We start from the raw sequence: 27,090 nt of genomic DNA on the forward strand, positions 1-27,090 counted from the left end.
CACACACACACACACACACACACACACAATGCGGTCTCTCAGTGTGTGGATCTGATCTCTTAATAACAGATAGAGAACAGTCTCACACACACACACAAACACGCACACACACACTACGTGTTACCGATGAGAAACAGATTCCTAAAGAACGTGTTATTGGATAAATAAGAAAGAGAAGATAAATTTAGTGTGGCTTAGAATGAAGAGCGGAGGGGTCGAGAGGTGACGCACGGTGCAGCTCGTGTTAGCGTTTCCAAACCAGTGAGAACGGGGTGACGGAGGGAACGAGGGATGTGTAGGAGAGAGAGAAATGGAAACAAGGCAAAGGAGTGGGAACAAACATGTGGAGGAAGAAATGAGAAAGGAACTCGATTTGTTACTGTAGCCATGTTGTCTCAGATCTTCCTTTTGTTTCTGTTCTCATCTGATAGACTCACACCGGAGAGAAGGAGAAGATCTGTCCGTACTGCGGTCAGAAGTTCGCCAGCAACGGGACGCTGAGAGTGCACATTCGCAGCCATACAGGTCAACACACAACATATACACACACCACACACACACACCACACCACGTCCATCGGAATGACCTCAGAAACCTCATCCGTAGCTTAAAATTGCATCACACCAGAGTTACACATGATAGCTGGGCTTTTTTCTCCAAAGGCATTCTGGTCAGCTCTTTTTTTTTTTTTTTTAGAGCACTCTTATTTAGTTTTGATAATGAAAAGAAAACCAGCTCTTGTAATGGAAATAAAGTTTGTCTTCCTCAAGTTCCTCGTTGCACTAATAAAGATAAATCAGGCAGGGCGTCCATAATCAAACGGGCATCTTGTTTGATTTGCATGGGGAAGTACGGCTCCCCTAGAGGGACACACAGAGCTCTGCTGTCCCGTGGACAGAGTGACAGCGTGTCCTTATAATGGAGATCCAGACATTCCTGTGTGCTGCCATAACAACATGCTTCAGCGCAGGCCACACACACTCCTTCTCTTTCACACACACACACACACACGCTTCCTTGTCCATTTCGAATCGTGGTTTGAAATCAAAATCATACCCATCATCCATACAAATCATACTTTCGTTTCGTCCCCCCTCCCCTCCATCTCCCTTGTTCATTCTTCCCTTATTTTCCCTTTTCTTTTTCAAATTATTCAGTGTTTATTCTTTGAGTCTTTAAACCTTCTTAACTTGAGATTTTCTACAAACACCGCGCTCTTCCCACAATCCCATTACGGACAAACGTTCCAGCTGGATCTCTATCAGAGGTTTAAGGACTGAAGAATGAGCTATAGACGGACGGATGGGTTCGGGGTAGGAGGGACGGTTGACAGCCAGAACGAACGCACGGAAAGAACTCTTCATTTTCTTCCTCTCGGTTTTGTGGGATAGAGCTCTGTAGTGATGTGCCAGTCTTTTGTTTTGTTTTGTTTTTTTTTCCCCTTTTTTTTTTTAGAAGCCTGGAAGTGAGATTCATTTTTAAAAGTACACATCACTAAAATTACTTATCTGTAGTAATAGGAGATTGTTTTAGAATTTTTTTTCTTAGTTAAACGATGCCACATTTAATTAGATCTATGTGTAACGTTGCAGGAACGTGCTACACAAGTTTCTTTTATCACTATCACTGTTTTTTTTTTCCCTTTAACGTTTTATATTTTACTACTGTACAAGGGGTGTTCAAATCAAACCAGGACTTTTGATTGTGCAGAATAACAACGCAGTTATAAGATTAAAAACTCCCTTTATTTCTCTATATAATCCCCTGATACACTAATGCACTTATCCCAGTGTTTCACTAGCGCTTGGATACCGTCAAGGTAGGAAGTTTTCTCAGTACGCCAGAGCAATGATAGGTCTGCCTCTTTAATGGCCTCCCAGGAAGGCGCTTCACTCGCTAAATGTTCACGGGACCGACTGCAGTGGGCTCAGAGCCACCTCGACGAGGGTCGTCTTCAGAAACGTTCGCACCATTCAAATGTTTTAATCCGGCTAAGAGTCTCATCACTGTACTGTGCTCGTACAAATCTTCTGTAAATCTGGTTTACGCCCTCACTTAATTAAGTTTGCTTTTATTTGTATAGCACTTTTAACGATTCTCATTATCGCAAAGCAGTTTTACAGAATCATAAGAATTATGGACTTTAAAATAATTTTGACTGAATGTAAAAGTCCCGGTTTGACCTGAACACCCCTCATATTTCTTTAACAAGTTATATATATATATGTGTGTTTACATTACATCAACAATACCACACCATACATGTCTTCTTGTAGGTTATTACTATAGAAACAATAACTTATTAGAGTAGGTACACTGCTATAGACCTGAAAGTACCGCACAGCCAGAACTGGAAAATTCTCACCAATCAGAATCCGGAATTCTACTCTGGGTTTTAACACCATCTGCTAATTAAACTGTTATTATACAGCACATTAAGTGAGAGACATACACACTTCACACATACACCCGATTGCTCGTTAAATGCACTCAGAGTTGAGAGACTGAGATTTATAAACAGTTCGGGAGCCTGATGCTGTGTTTGCCCGTCTGACCGCCGGAGACAAGTTACATGAGCGACATCAGACACATTCTGCTCTTTTATGGGCCTGGAGGCTCTTTGTCTGTCCACACACAGCTATTATTAACCCGGCAGCCTTTCCCTCCTCTCACACACACTCTCACTCGAATCTAGATGCACGCTAACACGCCTGCTATAAAAATGACAAACAACCATGGCGAGAAGATGTTTGGATGCGGAGTGGGTGTAGCAGATGCGTGGGAACGCGTGTGTGTGTCTGTTTGTGTATGTATGTGTGTGTTTGCATTGTGTGTTATCGAGCCGGGCCTGTGCCGTGTTTGTAGAGATAAACAAAAAGAGGGGAGTCGGAGAATGCAGTGGGAGGGGTGGGAGAGAGGGATGCGGCTCAAGGCTCAAGAGGAGAAAGGAGAGAAAAATGAGAGAGAGAGAGAGAATAGAAAGGAGCTCTCCAGCAAGGCATCCAGCAACATGACCTCTGACCCCTGCTGCCTATAAATCCTCCAAATTCAAGCTTCCTTTCGCTTTTATTAGTGTCATCCATCGCCTTCCGCTTTCTGTGGCTAAAGGAAGTGATTCAGTCACTATTGGCGTCTAACAGTAGAGATGCGAGAGGAAATAAGTTTAGTTATGCATCAGATTCTTTGGACTCCAAAATTGTTTTTTTTTTTAACTAAATATTTTTTATTTATACAGTATATAGTATGTTTACATTTAAGGTTTTAAAACAACAAGTGGTGCACGCTAAACAGCTAACACATTAACAGACAGCACAGCATCCTGTATGGGAGGGACAAATTATTCGTTTGGAATTGTAACTAAATATGGAAAAATTGTATATAAACTCGAGGTATTTATAAATTTGTGATATTATGAATCAGCATCGCGGTATCGCGATAATATTGTATCGGTTGGCCCCTGTTGATTCCCGTCCCAATTACACAAAAGGCAATCGTTTCTACATGTTTTTTTTATTTATTTATGATTGACCTATTAAAATATATTTTTTTTAAATATCAATATTTATTTTATTTTTTATATACTTTTTGTGCAGTCCAGATATATTCACAAAATTTGATTAGTTAGAAGGTGGACCCAAGTGTAATAAATGTATAACGAAGATTGGGTACACAATATGTGTTCATACATTTATAGAAAAAAAGCATATGATACTTTACAATCCTGTATTTATTATGATTGTTATTAAATCTAAAAGTTAGGGTGGTGGACGGTAACAGTGGGCGGGCAAATCATGACATTTTACACTAGTGGCATCGTTAAAAGTGTGTCCTAAACTTAATTAGACGGACGAAAATCAGACTTATTTTAAATTTAAATCAGACTTTGAAGTGACTGAGACATTCTTTGATGAGACAGGGTAGGAGGCACCAAAGCATATTATGTAGATTTAAGTTTTTAAGATTTTAGGAAATGATTTAAATCTAAAGACGTGCAGTAGAGGCTGTGGTGGTTGAGGCTCTGGGTTGCTGGTAAGAGGGTAAGATGGTTAATCGTACGCCCCATGAAAGGCACCTGGTGTAAAATCTGTGCTAGATCTTGTGGCTCAGACCATCCCGATGTGGTGATCCCTAGGATAAAAGAGACAAAGACCAAGGAAAAAATAATTGCAGAAGTATGGGATGACATTTTCCCTGTTAAAAGTGGACTGGAAATCTAAAAGTATTTTGAATGGAATATATTGGACGTATCTCAAAGTTCCAACCAGTGAGGTGAGCTCATTCAGCCCTTCTTGGGTTTCAAGATATTATATTTTTCATTTCCAGTCAAAACATAATAAGGAAATAATGAAATACAAATATGATGAATTTCTGAAACGCTCAAGAGAGATGCTCAGATCTGGGGCACAGCAGGTAGCATTGCCGCCTCGCAGAGCGCTGCTCAGCTCAGATGAGTCTTCTCCTTGTGTTTGCATGGGTTTCCCAGCAGAAGGTGTGTTGGCTACACTAAATTGCCCCTAGGTACCCTGTGATGGACTTGGATCACATCCAGGGTGTATTCCTACATCATGCCCAAGACTTGATCCAGCATGGCCTTGTTACTAAAGACGAATGAAAGACGATAGCTCTGTAGAAGTCAGCACACGAGTCTAGTGCATTCTGTGTGGATTCTGCCACAGTTTCATGTGTTGCTACTTAAGATGGTTTACAGTTTCATATAATTCGTCTATTAAGTGGTTACAGCATCGCACAGCTCATGGTGCATGGTTTATTCTGGTGTTTTTTTTATTCTGCTATTCTGTGTAGCCAGTGTAAGCTGTGTGGTTAGCCACACTGCTGGGTGTATTCTTTGTCCCGTGCCATGGAACTCGTCTCATACACTCTCACACAATTTCCATGATGTGTGATCTGTCAAGCTCTTATATTGTCTTGAGTGTTGCATCATACTCCTGGATGTATATAGGTGGGGTACAAATACAGATCATTTTAAAGCACAGATGTCATGAGAATCTTTCCATTTTTCTTTAAAGGAAAATAAGTAAACTCCTCGAGTTGCATCGTGAAGGTAACACAGATAGTCTGAAGGAGTTAATCCCTGTCCCAGTGTTTGTTCAATCTGTAGAGATACAGTCCACACACCATTTACTTTCTTAAGCAAACACTCCCACTGAGAGTTTAAAGCCAACTTAATCCTTAAAGGTAACTTTCTTCACCCGAGTCCAAGCTCTTTTTAATCGCAGATTTAGACCAGATAAAGTGAGATAGTCCCTGAAGAGTCTACATGCTGGGACACTTAAATACATCATGAGTTAACCTGTCTCGAATTACCACATCTGATCAGCCTTTGTTTTTCCATCTGTGGTGGGAGTTAAAATCTCATTAGATTCTGGTGAGAGGGAGTGGAGGTTGGGTACAAGGTGACTAGTATATGTATGTGTGTGTGTGTGTGTTTACGAAAGATATATCAATGAATATGTTTCATTTTATTTATTTTAAGGATTTCATTTTATGTTCACATTCATAAAACTATATATGGAGACATATTTGGCAAAATGATATACGACTGTTGCATGGATAAGAAGTGTTTCTGTTCAAAGAAACATGACCAAATAAAAATAGTTCGCAGTGCATTCATCATGTCCAAAGCCAGGCTGTCCTGTTTTCACTGATCTGAGTTGGCCTGCTTGTAAAGGAGAACCCTGTCCGTAAGGGACTCGACAAGGCAATGTGCAAAGCAAGCGTTGGCGTACTGTATGTTGGGTTAATGCTTCCCAGATCGGAAGGATTTACTTGACATTAGCTCACTCACGTGGCAGCAGTTTTCCTGAGCTTTTTCTTTCGGTCCAAGGTGTCCATGATGTCATTCTTAGGCGCCACTGTGTACCCGGCTTCTTGAGAACGTGACTTGAGCTCCACAAGTCACTCTTTCTTGATGTGAAGTTTTTTGCCAGAGCTGCTTCAGGAGCTTCACTATGGGCTGCTTTCGCTGCAGTGATGAGCTAGATGCCTCAACTTGCGAACTCGTATCTTGGAGTAGTTCAGCGTTTTCCATTCTTTGATGGACTCTGTGTCTGTTAGTCCCATTGAAGGAGGCGTTGCTTCTGTACTGGTCAGTCCGAGTGAAGGAGATGTAGCTTCTGTGCCTGTCAGGTTTAATAAGGGATGTATGACCTCATTCCCTGTCAGTTCTACTTAGATAGGTGTGGACCCTGTACTTGTCAGTCCAGGTTGTGGACTCTATGCTGGTAAGCCTGAGTGAAGAAAGTGTGGCCTCAGTACCTGTTAGTGCTAGTGAAGAAGACATTGCTTCTTCAGGCCCGTTAAAGCCCTTGGTAAGCTTGAAAACTGCTTTTGCACTGGTCTCAGATCAGAATCTAACATCTGATTTATTCAATGAAATGCATCCTGAGATTGGGAGAAAGTGGATGCTGAATTTGTATAACAAACCAAGTTTGTTTTTCCAAACTGTGACTCATGAATGGACAACTTATTTGATGGTCTGGTTTGGCACTACGTCATGGAGCAGGTGTGTACGTGAGCGTGAATATTCATGTTGTTCCAGTCAGTGCCTCTTCTACAGCAGTATGTGTAATTGTGTCGGTTTTCTTGATCTGCACCCGACAGCACGTCATAGGGGGTTGTGTGCATGTGTGTGTGTGTGTGTGTGTTGTAGTTGCCTGGGGGATCAGCCATGCAGGAGAACCTAAAGGAAACATTTACAGAATGCAGACGCTAAACGACATCATAGGGCGTGCCGAGGTTGGGAAAAGACACAGGTTTAGAAGTTTTTCCTGGATTTATATTTCACTGAAAATCCCCTTGTAAAACTGAGGGTGTTGTGCGTGAGTGATTGGGTTATGCCACAACATGCACTGCTGTTTGATATGAGGGATGGGTACAAGTACTTGCAGTTGTGAGCAGCGTCTCGTCATAACAGCATTTCTTTAATGTGTTAATTTATCTGGAATATTTTTACATTAATTAGTGTACAGCCATGGCCAAACGATTTGAGAATTACATAAATATTAATTTTTCACAACGTCTGCTGTCTCAGTTTTTTGTATATACGCTAAAATGTTATAAAGAGTAATCAGATAAATTACAATAATTCGCATAGTCCCTCTTTGGAATAAAAATTAAATTAATCCGCACAAAAAACAATTTTACGGAATCAAACATCAAGTCCAAACATCTGGACATTTCAGCTCTGACACAAAAGGACCAGCTGACATCATGTCAGTGATTCTCTCGTTGACACAGGTGAAAGTGTTGATGAGGACAAGGCTGGACATCACTGTGTCATGGTACTGTAGTTAAGTTAGAATAACAGACTGAAGGCTTTAAAAGGACGGTGGTGCTTGAAATCATCGTTCTTCCTCTGTTAACCATTTAACACCTGAATCAACCATTTATTGGATCATCGAGAACTTCAAGGAGAGGGGTTCAATTGTTGTGGAGAAGGCTTCAGGGTGCCCAAGAAAGTCCAGCAAGTGCCAGGACTACTGTATCTCCTACTATTGATTCCGCTGCAGGATTGCGGTATTGCTCTGGCAGGCAATGCATGCACAGTGAGGCGAAGACTTTTGGAAGATGTTCTGGTGTCAAGAAGGGCCCAGATGTTTCTCTCCAGGAAAAACATCAGGGACAGACTGATATTCTGCAAAGGGTACAGGTATAGGATTACTGAGGACTGGGGTAAAGTCATTATCTCGGGTGAATCCCCTTTCCAATTGTTTGGGGCATCCCCAAAAAAAAAGCGTGTCTGGAGAAGAAAAGGCGAACGCTACCATCATTCCTGTGTCATGCCAACAGTAAACAATCCTGAGACCATTCATGTCTGGGGTCGCTTCTCTGCCAAAGGAGGAGGCTCATTCACAATTTTGCCTAAGAACACAGCCATTAATGAAGAATGGTACAAAAACATCCTCCGAAAGCCACTTCTCCTAACCATGCAAGAACAGTTTGGTGATGGAAATTGCCTCTTCCGGCATGATGGAGCACCTTGCCATGAGGCAAAAGTGATTTTTGAAGTTTTGAGTCCATGGCTGAGAAACTCCCCAGACCTTAATCCCATTAAGAGCTTGTGGTCAATCCTCAAGAGATGGGTAGACAAACAATAACCCGCACATTCTGTCAAACTCCAAGCAATGATTACGCAAGAACAGGCTTTCATCAGTCAGGATGTGACCCAGAAGTTGATAAACAGCGAGCCAGGCCAAATTGCTTGCAGGCCAAAGGTCTTGAAAAAGGAGGGTCAACATTGCACATATTGATTATTGCATGACTTAATGTAATTGTCAGTAAAAGTCTTTGACATTTATGAAATGCTTGTAATTATATTTAACTATACCAAAGTAATATCTGACAAAATGACCTAAAAACACTGAAGCAGAAGACTTAATTCTCTCAACTTCTGGCCACGGCTGTAAACACCAACACTGAAGAAAATCTAAACAGAAATTATTTGATAATTTTTTAGCCTCCTTTTCACTAAGAACCCAGGGCACTATCTTCATTATACCATGATGTTTGGACTTGATGTTTGATTCTGTCCAGTTTCACCAGGAATTTTCACTCCTTCCAGCTTCAGTATCTGGGATTTCAATTTTGTCCCACTTCAGTTCTGAGAGCGTGATTCTGTTTAGCTTCAGGACCTGAGAATACGCCTCTGTCCAGCAGCAGAACCTTTGACTTAAGTACTCGGGTATTTGAATCCAGCTTCAGTGCCTGGGATTTCAACTTTTCAGTACTCCAGCTTCAGTACTATCAGGATAGCTTCAGATGTTGACCCTGTCCAGCTTCAGTGCCAGAGATTTTGACCCTGTCCAGCTTCAGTGCCAGAGATTTTGACCCTGTCCAGCTTCAGTGCCAGAGATTTCAACCCTGTCCAGCTTCAGTGCCAGAGATTATGACCCTGTCTGGCTTCAGTCCCTGAATTTCCACTGTCTCCAGCATGAATAGTTGTCAATTTGCTGTTAAAATGCCATACCATTCCTTTGTATTCATGTGCGAGGGGTTTTTATGCTTGACTTCAATGCCGTCAGAGTAAAAACTTACTGTCCAAAGACTCTGCGCCATTAACATTGGCTGGTTGTCAGGCTCGTATAAGAAGACAAAGAGCAGCAAGCACCAGCTATTAGTATTCCATAAACCTAAAGAAAATAGAATGAAAATCTCTTTTTTGTCTGACAAGCGATTTTATGCAACAAGAACATTGTAAGTGCCAAAGACATGAAAAGGAGACAAAGATGTAAGATCTTCCTAAGTCTATATGACATCCATATGATATTCTCTATCAGTATGAAATACTATAGCACAGCTAAGAAAGATTTACAGATGTATTCAGTCTGGCTTGAGTACAAAGAGGACGTTCACGTACATATATATGTGTGTGTGCGTCTGTCTGATAGTATATGCATATGTCTGGTCATGGGTAATTCCTCTCGATGTCCTCTCTGCAGGAATTGCGGCCTCTTGGTAGTCCTCTGTGTTCTGGAGTGTTCAGACACGGCACGCTCTTTTCCACTGCACGTTTGATTCCCGAAATCTTATCCTTATGTCTGTGTGTGTGTGACTTGTACGATCTGCCATATCAATTCAGCAGCATGGCAATGGACATAGACGGACAAGCAGAGATGTGTGTGTATTATGATTGTTTACAGTCCCAGTGTTTTTGGATTTGTTACAGTTTAGTTACAGAAACAAATATTTTTTTTTTTTTACTTTGCCTCTTTTTTTTAGTTTGCATTGAGATTAAACTGAATTTGGATTTGCGATAGACAAAACTTGGGAGCTTTGTTGTTGCATGTAAACACGGAATTAGAAAGAAGTTTCTGTACTTTCCATATATATTTGTCGCATGTGTGTGCATACAGCAATAATCCACATGGGTCTGTTTATCCTCAGCACTGCAGGAAATAACGTGTTACGGGATCTTTAGCAGAACCTCTCACTCTCTCTCGCTTTCTCAGATGAAAAGATTTGTGTGAATGACCCGATTTAAACGCTTATCAGCTCAAGTGGATCGATATTGCATTTCGTTTTCTGTTTTTAGACAGAGGCACGTGTGTGTCCAGAAGGAAACTGTGAGTGTGTGACAGACAGGACTAATGTAAATCAGACGGGAGTTTTCTGTACACCATACTCTCTCTCTCTCTCTGTCTCTCTCTCTGTCTCTCTCTCTCTCACACACATACACATGATGGGGTGACAAATGGATCGATTGGCTGAGGCGTCAGGGGGCCGTTTGGGACTCCCAGGGCTAAAGGTAAGCTGTGAAGGCACCCAGGGGTCACACATGCCCGGTGTCCCCTTACAGAGCATGCTAAATCAATTAGCCCCTCTGTTTCTCCACACACGCATCAGACCCGATGCTAATCCCCTAGCGACCCGGCTAAATAAGAATCCACTTATAACAGCATGTGTCTGAAACCATCGGACTCCAGTCACGCTCTAATCATAGGTTGGAGTTTGGAATTTAACTCCGCTGTCTGGAGCCTCGCCTCTTTCAGGGTTAAGCTGTTAAGACGGTGCATCAGAATTCGGAGACAGTGAAAGCAACTGTACACATAAGACACGTGCATCCATCAATCACGCGGTAAACGATCTACAGTAAAGATGTGTCAAATTTTGCAGCATATTGTATAAACGGGTAAAATTACATAATACTTTGTGTCGGTTTTCTTCGGGGGGTTCGTCTTCCACAGCATGGGGACTATCCAAATATTTCACGAGGGACCCTTTTGTATGCATTTTTTGGATAGTGGTTAAACAATAGTAGATTATTGTAGATTATTACATTTATAGTCTCATTCACGACAACCGTACAGGTGTAAAAGGAAAACGCTAGCTGTCTGCTGAAGCGATACACAGGAGATAGCTATGGTCATTGGTTTGACACCTGCAATGCAGCTATTCCCCAAATATACCACACCCCTAATTATGCATGATTGAATGGCTTAATGTAGTTTACAGGTAGTACTGTAAATACATGAACAAACAACCATGCCATGGTCAAAGATCACTGAGATCACTTTAAAAAAACATTTCGTCATTTATAATGCATTAGATCATATGTTCGTACTCATACATGTGCATACTCCGTTTTTATTTGAATTACATCTTCATTTCTATTAAACTTTTATCTTGTTAATACATTTTGTCTTCTTTCCATTTTGGCCACGATGATCAAAACTCCTCAAATCAGTCTTGAGCTTTTTACCACTGTTAGTGTATCTTAAGTCTGTCTAATCCTCGAAATGTGAATGCAGGATTTTTTGGCTTGACCTACTACAGTTTTACAAGCTTCATAAAACTCCTCCACAGTCCCAGAATTCACTGCTGTGCCGGGTCTTTGTTGGCTTGACCCTCTAATGGCTTCCACAGAGCTGCTCGGGGTCTCAAAGATGAGCTTTAACCCGATACTTGGTGTTTATGACGCTTTTTAGAGCAGATTGGTTTGTTTGTCAATTTGACAGTCTTGCTTTTAAGGAGCGGGATTGTCGAAGGGCAGCCGAGGCCTTGTGAAGAAACTCGATGTAGCTTGAAGCTAAACTCAGAGGAAGGTTGAGGGGGGGGGGGGGGGGGGGGATGTGTAGGTGGTGTGGGTGTTTGGTGGCAGAGATCAGAGAATATATATGGTGGGTCTTGGAGATTATGGAAAATAGAGAAATAGACGCAAAAATTGAAATAAAAATCACTTTGGTCCTTTTTTTTGTTGAGAAGTTTTTTTCCTTTACATACCAAATAAAATAAAATAAAATAAAAACGCTATGGGTAAAAAGTTTGTGCTCACTTGACCATTACATTTATGTGGTTCCCCCAAACTGTTATCACAAAGATTGGAGTACACAAATTGTATAGATTGTCTTTGTTGTTGCATTGCACTTTTCCTTCTCTTCAACAAAGGGCACTTGGTACAATGGGACCAGGACTCGTTTCTAAGGCTTTGCGTCTAGTCGAGGTTTTAAAACCAACTTGGTGCGTGCTGCCACCTGCTGTATTGGAGAATAAAAATATGCAAGTGTACCAGAGTCTGGAGAATAATAATATTGTGAACACTGGCCAACAGAGGAGTGGGGACAGGGAGCAGTTCTTTCTACACATGGTACAAATCAATCATGTCTATTGTGGAAGCATCCTAAGATGCCTAAACCTGTCCCAGCATGGCGATGCCTCTGTGCACAATGCAAGCTCCATGATTGTATTAAGGTCGGAGTGGAAGAACTCGGGCGTCCTGTACAGAGCCCTGACTGAACTCAACCCCACTTAACACCTTTGGGATAATCTGAAACTGGAGCCTCCTTGACATTCCAACATTGGTGCCTGACCTCACTACACTAATGCTCTTTCAGTTAAAGGATCACGAATCCTTTGGAGCAACGCTCCAAAATCTGATGGAAATCCTTCCCAGAGCAGAGTGGAACGCACTGTCCCAGAGCAAAGGGTGGAAAAATCTGGAATGGGATGTTCAACAAGCGCATGTTGGTGTGATGCTCAGGTGTTTGCAAACTTTTGGATATGGACTAAATGACATATCCAATTCTTACGTCCTCATCCTGTAGATATTTGTGATTTGGCAGTGCGATTACGCCCTTACAATTTTACAGTCGCTTGGGGTCCAGCTTCCACTAATTACGCTCTCGCTTCTATAGCCATGCGATTATGTTCCAGGTAACTGATACAGCAATATCTTATTGAAAAAGATGTTGAATCAATAAGAAAGGGCTGCTGGGTTAAACCGCCCATCAAACAGAGCTGGTAATTTCGAGACAGATTCTCCTTGAGGGCAGCGTTCAGCTTAATGAGCATCTTAGCCTGTTAATTCCCCCGAAGCCAAGCTAATTAACCTTATTACTCACAGGACAAAAAAAAATATCCACCAGTCCTGCACTCTGTCTAATTAAACAACATGTGTGTTTTTTTTTTTTTCTTCAGTTGGACAATTAGTCCCTTAAGTGGTTACACCAACAACACGAATTGGAAATTAGATCGCCTGTACAGTCAGCACACACACACACACACACACACCAACACTCACAGCTGGCATCTCTCTAAAGCCTGCATCTTATTAAGTTAGGCATCGCCATTTTGTGTTTCCTTGAGGAGCTGTCCCAGTTGCCATGCGCATTACTTATTCCAAAGGGAGCCGTTCTCCAGCCAGCAAACCCCTTATTTCATTAGCCCAGAAGAAAGCAATGAAATTGGAATACGGTTTTGTTTCATGAGCCTGGGATCCTCTCTCGTTTCCCAGCGGTCTGCGCGAGAGCAGATTCTCAGCCTCTTCCAAAAGCAGCTGAGTGAATCATGCAGACTTGGCACGGTTTCAGACAGCCGGAGCTGTAATAGATCATCGGGTCTTAATAACTCACAATTAACGAAGGACGCGGAGCCAAACCTTTAAACGTTTTAACGTTTAACGCTGATCACACTAGCGTGACTATTGCACTGTAGGTCAAAAGAAACTATTAAAATAGATTTAAAAGAATAACACTTAATACAGTAATTGCATGACACCCACTTGTCTTGTTTTTCCTGCTGGTTGGTTTACTACCTAAAGCAGGTAATTATCTATCTGTATTTGGAAAGCTGGATGTCTTATTCAAACCTTAAGCTGTAATACTGTTTTCTTCAAATCAGCTTCACAGTGATTTGCTCCAGCCACAGACATACTGTAACTCGTTATGGTTTTGTTTGTTTAATAAAAGCCCCACACATTGAGAAGAACAAGATGTACAGCTCAAACTCCATTAGACTTAAAGACTAGCAGAAGAGTTTGGAGTTATAAGCTGGATTTATTAAAACAGATAGATAGATAGATAGATAGATAGATACTTTATCGATCCCAAAAGAATTTTCATCTAAAGTATGTTTAGGTTCCTTTAACACACACTTCCTATCTATTTCTGGATACATTTTAACAGCAGGAAATTATATATAGGTACAAAATAAGCACATCTGCAAGCTAAAGGCAATAACATTAACAATAGTAGATAACTGATTATTTCTTCAAATATTAGTCGCTCTTCGGTTTAATTGCAGTTTTGCTTTGAAGCTTGTTTGGTGTGTTAAACTGATTTTTCCTTTTTTTGCGCTAGCATACGTCGGATCTTTCCGCCGAACGTTCCCAGACAAAGTTCCAGCGTTCCTGCTGTTTCATGAAGCGAAATGAATTTAAATTTCAGTTTCTTTTCGATCAGATTCAGCAGACACAAATCATAGATGTGCTGCCATAGCAAAATGTTCATTTTAGCCAAAAAATGTCAGAGAGTGATGATAGTTAGGTATCCGAGCTGAGCTGCCGACCTCCAGTCAGACTCACGCGGCGCTATCTGCTGCCCAAATCGGCTGTGGTTTTAATCGGATCCACGTGTCCGGCCCTGCGGTGATTGACGGCTTGTCACTGCCTGTTTGCAGCTTCGTCGCTAGAGTTCAGATAGCATCTTTTCCAGTCGGAGCAGCTTGGCTTTAATGTGGAGGAGGGAAGGGCCTGTGACCCCGCCCACTGTGGGTCAGGCTGGCTGGAGATCTGGAAGATAGAGGAAGGGGAATTGAATAGCATGATAGGATAGGAGGAGGAGGAGGAGGGTGTGTGCATACAAGAAAACAAGGGTTGTTTCACGCTTGCCGTTTTTTTTTTTTCTATATTAAGATAATGGTTATAATATCTATCACATGTTTACATACAACTTAGACAGAAACTCGACACTGGATGGACATTTCATGTAACAGGCTTTAAACGAATTATTTGCGCTAGATATCAGGACGTAGGAATGTTAGTCTTGTGGTATTAGAGGAATGAAACACTTCAGGATAAGCTTTTATTGGAAATTAATCAACTTTGTGGTGTTCCTCAACTTGGCCATCAATCACAAAGCGCTACCAGTACTGAGACCTGGCCAGGATGACAGCACACATCTTTAAGTCCTCTAAAGAAAGACCTGTAGGACTCTACAGACTTCAACACTACAGTATATTTTGGCTTCACCAACAAATTTTTCTGAGACTCGGCCCCAGACATTCAGCTCCTAACCACAACTCGGCTTTGGCTTTCTAGAACCGCGCGGAGGATTCCGACACGGCAGAATCTGACACGGCAGAACCGAATGCCACAAAGCCCATATGATGTCATAAGGATGGAATCACAAACAGGATCTACAGGCTGGACTGTGAACTCGATATATGCACGATTCTGCATTGAGCTTTCTCAGTTACGACCCACAACATCGATAAAGCAGCGCTCTTATTAATGAGAACATGATTTTATTATTTTTTTATTCAGGACAGAGGTCCGAGAGGTATCTGGCAAAAACAAAGATCTCTCAAAGTCTGCATGTTGTGCGTCTTTATATTTAAAAGTTCAGTGTTTCATTTTGTACAAGATGACATAGAGCTGCAGTGTGTTAATGAAAGATTCCTCTGGTACTGAGACTGACAGGAGATGTAACCACATCCCATTCATTGAGATTTAAAAGGCGCAGAAGTCACACCTCTTTTCCTGAGACTGACAGGCACATAAGCCACACCTTGTGTACTGAGACTGACAAGCACATAAGCCACACCTTCATCACAGAGGCCTTGCCACGTCTGCCTCACTTAGAACACACACAGCGCCATGTCTGTGGGCTGACCCACAGCAGCTTGATATCTGTATTTAGCAAAGGTGTGCTGGATCATGATAACTAACATCACGATGATTAACAATAATGATGATTCTGCATGTGTGTGTGTGTGTGTGTGTTTAGGTGAACGCCCTTACCAGTGCCCATACTGTGACAAGGCCTTCAGCAAGAACGACGGGCTGAAGATGCACATACGTACACACACTCGGGTAAGACCAAACACATCCTCGCCTTCACACACCTAGTCCTAGTTTCCTTTCTCTCACAACAGATTTTAATTCCTCCAGATTCCAACGCGAAGGTCAGCTGAATTATAAACGGTTTGATGTGTACTGTGTATGCTCACTGCACACACGATGACATTCTTCTCCATACAGTTACAATACATGTTGATTAAACCTATATTTCCATGTCAGTATATTTAATTTAAGTATTATCACTCATTAGACCTTAAAGCACAGCGTGCAGCAGCAGATGTCCTCTGGCAGATGTTTTCGAGCTCCTCAGCCTCTGGCTGGTAGGGAAATGCCTCTTTACCACAGAACGAGGCGCCTTGGAGTGGCTCTCCCCAAATACAAGCGAATTTACTCATTCCACCCGCTGTGATCTATACTGGTGTGTGTGTGTGTGTGTGTGTGTGTGTGTCACTATATGTGTGTCAGTGTGATAGTTTGCATGCATGCCTGAATCTGTCTTCATGTTTGAAGCTGTTCGACAGAGCTTTTCTGTATTCTTGTGGACGGCTACGCTTCGGTAAACGGATATGTACCGGAGCTTCGACTAAGCAAACATCTTCACACTCGTGTCTGAAGGGAGGATGTCGTGTTCAGTTCTGACATGCTGACTGTGTAATCGGTGAGGGGAAGCGAAGACATGCAGGTAGCTAGGAATAAAGAAAGGTATGAGATTTGAAAGGGCAAAAACAACGGTGCACCCATATTACACCCATAAGTCACATCAATGCTCACTCGATTTGTGATTGAAGCACCTTTTGCAGACATGATTGAACGGCATACTTTATGGCCACACAGATCTTACTACTTTATCCCATGGATATTCTATACATTTGTGATTTTTAACTGTGCAAGCCGAGGGACTGCAGACTTACTACCGTCTTCCTGAAGCATCTCGGAGAGTTTTCACCGAGATCTCTCACATCTCCGTGCTGTTGTTTTTTCTTTTAGGGCACTTAATAAACCTTGCTGTATACTACATACCTTTTAAGCATCTTGATATAGAAAGACATGTTGGAAAGCATTCTCCACACCAACCATCATACTGTTACCAACTGCCTCGATTTCGATCACCTGCTAATTACCACCCACCAGTGCTGCTCATGCTGTTTTAAAGAGCAGCGTAAAAACACTCAGAAACCCTAATCGTCCCTTTTACATACATAACCCCAAACTCCTGTGATTGGCTAGTGTCATTGTGATTGACCGGGGAGTTAGAGTGTATGCCCCCACACACGGCAGTAGTACAGCTCCTTTGGCCCCTGGCTCCAAGATGGTGATTGTGGTAATGGCAGGATGCTAAAAGACGATCTGGAAATCTGAACAAACCCCAGGTTTGATGGTTTTATACCCACCAGAGATTCATTCCTGGTTTTTCGAGACATCAGTATTGGTATCCACTTTGGATTGTAGCTAGAGATTGAATTGACTATCCTACAGTATATGATAATACAGTACCATGATGAAAGGTGTCTGGTTTAGTGCTTCAAGTATCCTTTAAGGGGATCCTTGGATACTTGAAGATTCTTTGTTTTCCATGAGAAGTTCTACATGAGACTTTGACTGATGGGGAAACAGTCTGTTGTAGGGTTCTCTCAAGACCTTTGTGACAAGTTTTTGATTTGATCGTTTTATTATTAACAACTCGTAATTAGCTTCCTATACCTATTATCCTCAACTACTTTATGTGTATCCTTATTGACATCATTGGTGGCTCAGTGTTAGGCTTCTCACATGCCTTATAGAAGGGCCGGTTTTGGTTCCCTCCCAGCGAATAGGTGCAGGGCATCCATAGTGCCGGTCCAGAGCGTTCATTGATGGGAGGATTGCATGAGGAAGGGCATTCAGCATAAAACCTGTGCCCAGTTGCATGCTGATTGAGTGGTCCATTTAAGCAACTCTTTGATGGAAGCACTCAAACGAACAGCTAACCTTTGTATACAGCCTTCTAAGTTTCTCACATTAGGGTCATTGGGTGTTACCCTTTTGCTAGAGTAGGAGAACTTTAAGATACACAGCGTTAGTGTTTGGGTCTGGGGAGCTTAAAGGTCAAATCCCAAACAAACTAATGCAAAACAAGAGTGTTGGGAGAACTGAGTGCTTGAAAACAATCAAGAAACATGAAAAAATGTACCACAGATGGCCTGTTGTTTCAAAGAAGACTACAAAAAAAGGACAAAACATTGGTGAGACTAGCTGGCCAAAGGTGTTAGCACAAATCGGACGGCTGCTAACAATTATTGCTAATCTACAGTATGTATAGATCTATGCATGCTGTTCTACTGTTACCAGAGACACATTTTTACTTCTGGACACAAATCTGGGTTTTCTGTGATTTAACCTAAATGTCAGCTTTAATAATGTTCCAAAAGCTTGTTAACTAAAAAGCGCAACACTAAACCTTTTAATTATTTTTATTATTCCTTTGGAAAACAGCGTTTCCACAGACTTGGAAACTTGGACTTGTTCACTTTACCTCAAACACACCCAAGAGATCTGCATTACACTTTGACTCAGAGCTCATGACTCTGTAAAATACGTAGTGACAAGGAATAGCTGATGCTTAACACACACGTACCCTAAACACAGAAACATTGTCCTGGAATTAAAACCGTCCCCAGAATAAAAGGATAATTTTAATCCATTTAAATCTACCTTATAGCCGTCCCTGAGATTGAGTTCGAGTGTTATTGTTCATGCCAACAGCTTTGAATTGATTTTCTTTACATGTACAGTACTGTTCAAATGTCTTGACCCCCCCTTTGTTATAGTTTGCTTCCAAACAGCCAGACGTTCTTGTATTTTTAATATAGTTTTCAGTAATTGTTCTCCAGGCTTCCTGAAGGATTTTGTTTGACTCTCATTTTCAGTCCAGTCCCTACACCAGTCTGGTTTCAAATGAATATTTTTTTGCTTGTTAAGCCAACTATAGGTAACTACTGTATAAATCTTTCAAATGTTAGAAAGCATCAACCAAGGCAAGGCATGAACCAATGAGAAACAGGTGCAGATGATGAGAGATGATCAGGCCGGTGATTAGTTATACTGGTGATGCTGAATGCAGAATGATTGGAACAGACAAGAGGGGAAATGAGGTTGCTGCTCCCCTCCAGAGAAGTGCAAAGCTAAGCAACAAGCTGTGGGATGGGATCTTCTTGCATGAGGTCACGATAGGGGAAAATCTGATTTAATTGCCTTGTTCTGGACAATAAAAAAAAAGGAAAAAGTCTAAAATAAAACAATTTAATATACAGTATTACGTGTAGATCGGAAGTCTTATTATGGACATCTGTCTTCATCTTCATGCCCCAAGTGGAGCTGGTTTTAGAATTTTTTTGTCCCCGCTTTGTCTTTAATACCCCATGGCGTGAGTCCCCATAATCCCAGGACTCAGGTCTTTTTGTAGAGCAGCGCTGAGAGCCGGCCAGCCTGAGGGAGTTATGAGCTGAACCCTGATACAGGACAGACCTACAGCACCGAGTGGTGGTGATGTCACCATGTGAGCGGCGCTTTGACGGAGTCCTGTAGTACGGAAGAGAGAAAAGCAGAATCGAGCGAACCTCCGTTGTTTATCTAGTTTTACTAATGATAAGGTCAAGCTCCTGTTATTATATGGCGTGTGTTTTGTGTGTGTGTGCATGTGTGTCTTACACAGTTCCTGCTTGACTCTGGTTCTATTCTCAACACCGGACAGATTTCCTTTTTTTTTTTTTTTTTGGCTGACTACTGAAACACACTGGACACACACACTTGTATACACACAGCTTTGCTTCCTGATCAAAGGTCAGCAGAATTAAAGGCGGACAGCTGTGAGCAGATGTGACGAAAGGTTCGCCACGATATATTCCAGCGCCTCCGGTGTTACCCACAATCCTGTGTCTGAGTTGTAAGTTTCGAATTAAGCTGATCTGATATAGATTGTTAATCTCTCACCTAAAACAGCTGACCCCTTTTTTTTTTGGCATGATGTACAACCTATTTGTACTGTTAAGGTTCTGTTTTTAAGAACCTAAAACACACACACACACACAGTCTTCTGTGCATCCTGTGTGTATTATGTGTCACCACTCCTAGCCCTGCCTCGAAGATATCTCCTTTTCCCAGGATCCATGCTTCCTGTGTCCACCCATTCCCGTGATGGTTTGGGTTGCGACTGTGATGTGTGTGTGTGTGCTTTTACAAGGACACGCGTCATGGCATGCAACATTTAGATAACAGACACCTAAATCATTCCCGTAATGATAAGACCATGGCAGGCTGGGCCTCTTCAACCATGGGTGTATGTACAGTGGGGCAAAAAAGATGGGAGAGACCTATAATTTTCATCATAGGTATACTTCAACTATGAGAGACAAAATAAGAAAAAAGAATCCAGAAAACCACATTGTAGGATTTTTAAAGAATTTATTTTCAAATTATGGTGGAAAATAAGTATTCGGTCAATAACGAAATTTCATCTCAATACTTTGTCATATACCCGGATATCAGTCCTCTGTGTTTAATCGGAAGTTTAGGCTTCCTGTGTAACAAACACTGTTGATTGTTGATCCTTTCTTCTGACACTAAATATATAATACTTGTCTGCTTTTTTGTTGTTGTTGCCATGGCAACATGAAGAAAATCACCCATGCCACTGTGCTAAACACTGAACCTGTTCAATGCATCTGTCTAATTTATTTTTAATAATGAAGACGTTCTCTCTCTCTCTTTCTCTCCCTCTCTCTCTCTCTCTCTCACTCATGCAGGAGAAGCCGTATAAATGCAGCGAGTGCAACAAGGCCTTCAGTCAGAAGCGCGGTCTGGATGAACACATGCGCACACACACCGGAGAGAAGCCCTTCCAATGTGACGTCAGTAACACACCACACCGCACCCTATACACCACACACACTCTACACACTTCTCACCCCCCCACCTCAGTCCACAGTCTCTTACAGTAAGAATGGAGGTAGCAGTGGGTTGTGGGTGCAGTGTATGACGCACACGTTTAGAGGGAAGACCACTGAAGCCGGGGCAGACTGATATAGTTTTAAATCCACCTCTGTGTGTGTGGATGTGTTTGTGTTTGTGTGTGTGTGTGTGTGAGCATTGATGGAGCGTTACAGTGGCGTCACAGCCACAGAGGAAGGATGTCCTGCCAAGCGGACACAAGACTGTGACCACCCTGTGCAAACTGACCCCACTCTGACCTCCACACACACACACACACACACACACAAACACACTGTAGATAAATAATTCTAGGTCTGCGTGTACTCTTAGGTCAAAACTGTCAAAGGTCAAAACTGTCACGTATTTCTGTCGTTTGTTCTGTTTAAAGAAATAAAAACATGGCTTACTGTCTCACACACACACACACACACACACACACACCAGCACTGAAAAGTGACAAAGCTTTATGTTCCCTGCTTTATGAGCGGAGGGACAGCAAACATTGTGCTTTAAATCATTTTAAACACGTCCGTGTCATTATGGCATTAACAAAAGAAAAATATTGAAGAATAAAGCCGAAGTTTTTTCACCTTTTCATCCGAACATTTTCCTCAAACTGACCTGAAGATTCAATACATACATCGCTGACTAGCCGAGACGACTCTGTTCTGTAACACAGCTTTACTGTATATAGCTGCTTTGCATCCTGGGACTCGACGCTTAAGTCCACTACTACACACACTGACCCACAAATCAACACCAAGACAAAATATACATGCACAGCATAACACCCAAGTGCATGGAAACACCAATCTACAAAGCAGGAACTAAAACTGCACATGTGTGTGATCGTGTGTGTTGGCACTAAGCCACTGTTGGCTAAACCATGTAGATAAGGATCTTACATAAATACACAGACATACACAATTTCAAACATTCGGCAGGATCTTTAGGAAGACTTCTCTCTCTCTTTCACACACACACACACACACACACAGAGGAAAGGGACACGCTACCGTCTCACTGATCCCATCAGACCAAATGAAAAACACTCGAGCTGCCTTTTATTTGATTTCGCTGGTCGCCCACAAGCACGCCTTTTTAAGTTTAGCTGTTATTTTTTTCTCATTTCTCCATCCACAAGCGAGTGAAATTGGCTGTTTCCTCCAGACGGCCTCTCTTTTCCCCTCTGATGTGACGAGTCTTTTAAGCCTTGAAGCATTTCTCTCTCTCTCTCTCTCTCTCTCTCTCTCTTTTCGAGCACACTAAAACGAGCAGCCTCTATCCACGGCAATTTAGTTGCATAATTCTTTCATATGCTCGCGTGAAGCTGAAACCGCTGCTTAATCCGGATTCATTTTCATTTCTTTTTCTTGTCCTTTAGTAAATCCTTTTGAAACGGTTTCACAGCATTCAAAGATGTTTATGGTGGTCAGGACAGACTCCATGCCTGTTTTAGAAGAATGCCAAACATTCATTCATTTAAACGTGGTTCCTCATATGGACAGGGAGGAAAAAGCTATAGGAGTGACGAGCTTAACTCTGTCCGCAATGTCGTTTAACAACACCCGACCAGAAAGTGTTTGGACGAGCGATGGTTTTAGCGGCATTAGAGAAAATAATGTCATAATGTGGTTAGCGTTTGTCACGTTGTCATGAAATCGATGCCATGTGGAACAGCAGCTCTGTCTTGATGTGTGTACACGCGTGTGTGTGAGAACGTAGACAATGCCTTGAGCTTTTAAAAACTTTCACTGCTTTGAAATTCCTTTGGAAGCAAATTAAATCTATTCTGATCTTTGGATTCTCCTGATGCATTCCAGGCATTCACACACAGCAAAACATAACCATGCCTGTCAAGGTCACTGAAGGAATAACACACACACACACACACACACACACGTAATGTCTTGTACAGTTAAAAAAAAAAATTATGGTGAGCTAACTTGAACCTGAAGATAGATAAGCTAGAAGTTAAACACATCCATGAGAACAATGTTGTTAAGCTTCTGTCAGGAATCTTGTCAGATCATATTTATGATGTTTTATCCTTTATTTTATATTTTATGTTTTATTTCATTCAAAATTTTTAAGTGAAGATATCTGTCTCAAAAGTAAAGCTTACAGTTTGCCTAGCATACATAAGTAGTAAAGATAAAAAAAAAACCCCAAAGCAGCAAAAATGTTAAATTATTTTATAATTCTTAGCTCGTATCAGATAGCTGACTTGTACAAGCAATTAAAATAGTTAAAATTTAGATATCAGATATAGACTCACATGTTAGGTAGCTGCCTAGCATCATTAGTAAACTAGTACGCATTTACTCATTAGCTCACTTTAGCTGGCTGACAAACACTAGTGGTGTATATTTATGAGCGGGAAATTGAACAACTTTTTTGTTCTTATTAGATATCTGGCGAGTTTCAACAGTCAGAATTGCAAAATGTAGTGAACAATTAATTTTAGTCATCCGGTCAATGATAGCTTTGGCTTGTTACGAGTGCGTATTGTAAAGATTTAAAAATCCTGTCAGGTTAGCTCATGCTTTCTAACTGACCAGTATTATCAGGACAACTTTATGAATGTTAACATAAAACCAAAAATTGGAAATATATAGAGTTAAACATCTTTAAACAAAAAAATTAACTGTAAAATTAGCTAGATGGTTAGTGTTACCAGTAAACTAGATGCTAAACCTAGATGGTTAGTGTTAGCAGGAACAAAATTAAGTTAGTTTAAAATTTTAAATCCTTTTAAAAATCCAGAAATTCTGACAGGTTAGTGCTGTCTTTTTTTAGTAATGAGAATTTTAAACATTTAAGGACAAATATTTGAAAGTTCTGACGGAAATCCTGTCAGGTTAGCTCATGATAGCTAGCTTATTACCATTATATCACTGAAGCCTTATAAATATAAACGTACACAAGTAGTGACTTAAAAAAATCTAAAACAAACAGACCCAGATGAAATTCAGAAATAGGTTTAGTAAAATGTAGAAACGGTAAGTTAGAAAATTGTTAGCTAGATGGCTAGTGTTAGCAAGAAAATTAAGAGCAGACACTTTGTAATTCTTTTAATCCTGTCAGGTTAGTCCACGTTAGCTAGCTGGCTTGTATTAATAACCAAAACAATCATAAACATATAGGAACACTTAAAAGTTTTTTTTTTTTAGATATCTTGTAAATTCAGCACATTACCTCACTAGCTAACATGAGCTCTTAAACTCCTTTCAGAAATACTCTCAGGTTAGCTTAAGTGAGCTAACTGACTAGCGTTATATATGAATACTAACTTAAAACACATTTTAGATATTTATGAATAAATGTATAAGTAGTAAAAATAGTAAAAAGTAGTGAAAGTTGTTTTAGAAAATCCGTCAGATTAGCATGTTAAATAGATGGACGGTTAGCATTAGCAGCAATAATGCTAAAATGTTGGAATGGGAACATCACTGAGAATTCCTGTCAAGTTGCTCAAGGGAGCTGAGTATCGTTATCAGAGTGATATACTTGTGAGTAAGTGCATGGAAATGTTCTGTATGCGATGATACTGATGTGTGTGTGTGTGTGTGTGTGTGTTATCTGGACAAAGGCACAGGATTCTGCTCTGACTGGTGACTCCAGTTGTGTGTGATTTAGTGCCTGGCTTGGCCGATGCCTTCTAACCAGTTGCGTTAGACTTTTTGTTGGCAGTGTTGTTTTTGAAGTGGTTTGGGGTCGGTGTGTGTGTGTGTGTGTGAGAGTGTGTGAGTAAGCACAAGTCTTTCTCAATTGAGAGCATGTGCCTGTGGGAGCGCCGCTGACTCTCTGCCTCGCCGCCTCGCTCCCTTCTCTCCTGCCATGCTGTTGTTGTGCTCTTGTGGTGAATGTCTGAATGAAGATTCGGTTCTACCCCTGTTATAATTCCTGCCTGTGATTACAGAGAAATCCGTTAGTGTAAGGAAGAAAGATCAAATCATGCTATCAAATCATGACACAGCATTAGCAGGATTTTTAACTTTTAACATAATTTATACACCAGTTGTTACCAGTTTGTTTAATAATTTGAAATCATGTTATACATTTTAAATAGCTGCTGGTGCATTAGCTTAAGCATGAGAAGGTCCAGGAAATGATGGAGAGAGAGAGAGAGAGAGAAGGAAGAAAGAAGTGATCACATCCATCTTTCTGCTTTTTTAAAATGGAAGCGTTACATTATATGTTTTCATTAAAACAAAGTCGTGTTCTTTATAGAATGTTCCCATAAAATTCAGACCAAAAGTAAAACAACATTGGCTTAATTTTTTTTTATTTTTAATGGTATGTATGTTACAGAGATAATGTTCCAGTCATTTTGAACTGGAGACGGTGCATTTCCACACAAGAGGTCATGCTGTACTGCTGGATAAACAGTAGCACGGCTGTAATGTTGCTTTTACAGTATACAACCATTTCGCAAACACCATTTATTATCCACAGATTATTATTCGTTTGTTTATTTAAACAGTTATTTTGCTCCACCAACACATATCCTTCTGCGCCTTGCGGGACTAACCACCCTCGACTGGTGGAGTTGACAATTATTGCAATCAACAGGGGGGAAAAAATAGTTTCTCCTCATATTCCCACTTATTCTGCTTTTGAATATAATTCCGTAAACTGATAATGGTGTGGAGTTTTGGGGACGAATCCCAAATAGCGTTAAATGGAAAGCTAGTCCCCTATGTAGGGTGCACAATCACTTAGTAGGTGCACACACCAAGTACTGCACTAATTAATAACTGTAGTACATGGATTTTAGACACTGAGTGATACATACAGCTAAACATCCCAGTGCTGTTACCCTATATCATCACCAGTCATGGAATGCTTCTCGTCCGATTAGATTGCTTGGTTGGAACAAACTGTTGTATAATGTTCCATCTGAGTAACTGCCCAGTCGAAATAAAACTGCATCACTGTCGGGACAGTTTGACCCGGATAGGACTCGGACCAGAATGAGAGCGATGGTGTGTAAACCTTTAATAATCCATTCAATAAGTAAAAATTAACCATGTAAGCACGTGATGCAGGGGTAACATCTGGAAGGGCAATTTTGCTTCCATTTCTGATCAGTAAACTCTGTGAGAACACCTCTCTCTCACCTGTGTTTACTTTCATCCACTGGGTGTCTGGCTGCGGAAGGAGCACTGATTAGCTCGCTACTTCACACGTAATAAAGCATTTGACCGATACAGAATTCCTGTAACCAGTCATAGCGCAGAAGGCAGGATTTAACAAAAGTGATGGAAAGCCTAATCTAACCTCAAAGTTTGAGAGAAATACTTCTTCTATTATATTTTCTGGCAAATGAAATTTTACAGCGAGTTCTCTAAAAGCAATTTATGCATGCCAGAAGAAAGTTATATTCTGATGTAATGCTTTGAGCATGTAAATACACATCTTATCAGATCCACATCCATTTAAACAGTTAAATTAGAATCTCTAATCGGAATGATTTAATTCGGATTGAACAAATATTGTTCATGTACACTTAGTTACACATGAACACACACACACACACACACACAGTTGGACACACTTACACACGTTGCTATTTTTTTTCAGAGCTTTATTCTGTCCCAGGATGTCTCTCTACAAACATTTATATAAGATAAGATTATGACAGTTAAATGTTTACGCGTGTTTTTGCGAACTCATCCGCATTTGTCACTTTACTGCATCCCGCATAATCTGCATGAAGCTGAGACATTCTCACTTTGTTAACATAAGGCGTTCACTATACAGTACACTATAAATTTCCCTTTCGAATATGGCTCGTTTGTCTTCTTTACGGTGCTGCTATTGCTTGCAGGTTTGCGACCTGTCGTTCAGCCTGAAGAAGATGCTGATCCGACACAAGCTCACCCACAATCCCAACCGGCCCATGGCTGAGTGCTCGCTCTGCCACAAGAAGTTCACCCGCAACGACTACCTCAAAGTGCACATGGAGAACGTCCACGGGGAGACGGAGGGGTAGATCCGGGTCACATGTCTCTGAATACGGACCATCTCTCTCTCTCTCTCTCTCTCTCTCTCTCTCGCTCTCTCTCTCTCTCTCTCTCTATCACACACACACACACACACACACATTTTTCTTACTATCCTTATAACATCTCATTAGATTCATTAATACAACCAATTAACAGTATGCTACACCTAAAAGTGGCCTTTAACACAGATATATTCATATATATATACACACATTACAAAAAATGACTGCAGGTAGAAAAATCTTGCCAGATATGTTTACTAACCTTATGTCTTGACATTCTTTCGTCATTTCAAGC

General features: G+C 41.1%; 1 protein-coding gene across 2 annotated transcripts in view; it reads left to right on the forward strand.

Annotated features, from left to right (window-relative positions):
- The window catches only part of prdm5 (PR domain containing 5), a 57,116-nt gene extending 30,280 nt beyond the window's left edge, over nt 1-26,836 (forward strand). For both annotated transcript variants that reach the window (XM_053482955.1, XM_053482956.1), the window contains exons 13-16: nt 432-525; nt 15,741-15,826; nt 20,596-20,700; nt 26,616-26,836. In XM_053482955.1, coding sequence (XP_053338930.1) covers nt 432-525; nt 15,741-15,826; nt 20,596-20,700; nt 26,616-26,780 — 450 coding nt within the window. In that variant the 3' untranslated portion in view covers nt 26,781-26,836. The remainder of the gene's footprint in view (nt 1-431; nt 526-15,740; nt 15,827-20,595; nt 20,701-26,615) is intronic.
- The last annotated feature ends 254 nt before the right edge of the window (nt 26,837-27,090 follow it).

This window comes from Clarias gariepinus, chromosome 22 (genome assembly GCF_024256425.1).
Source record: "Clarias gariepinus isolate MV-2021 ecotype Netherlands chromosome 22, CGAR_prim_01v2, whole genome shotgun sequence".
Taxonomy (NCBI): Eukaryota; Metazoa; Chordata; class Actinopteri; order Siluriformes; family Clariidae; genus Clarias; species Clarias gariepinus.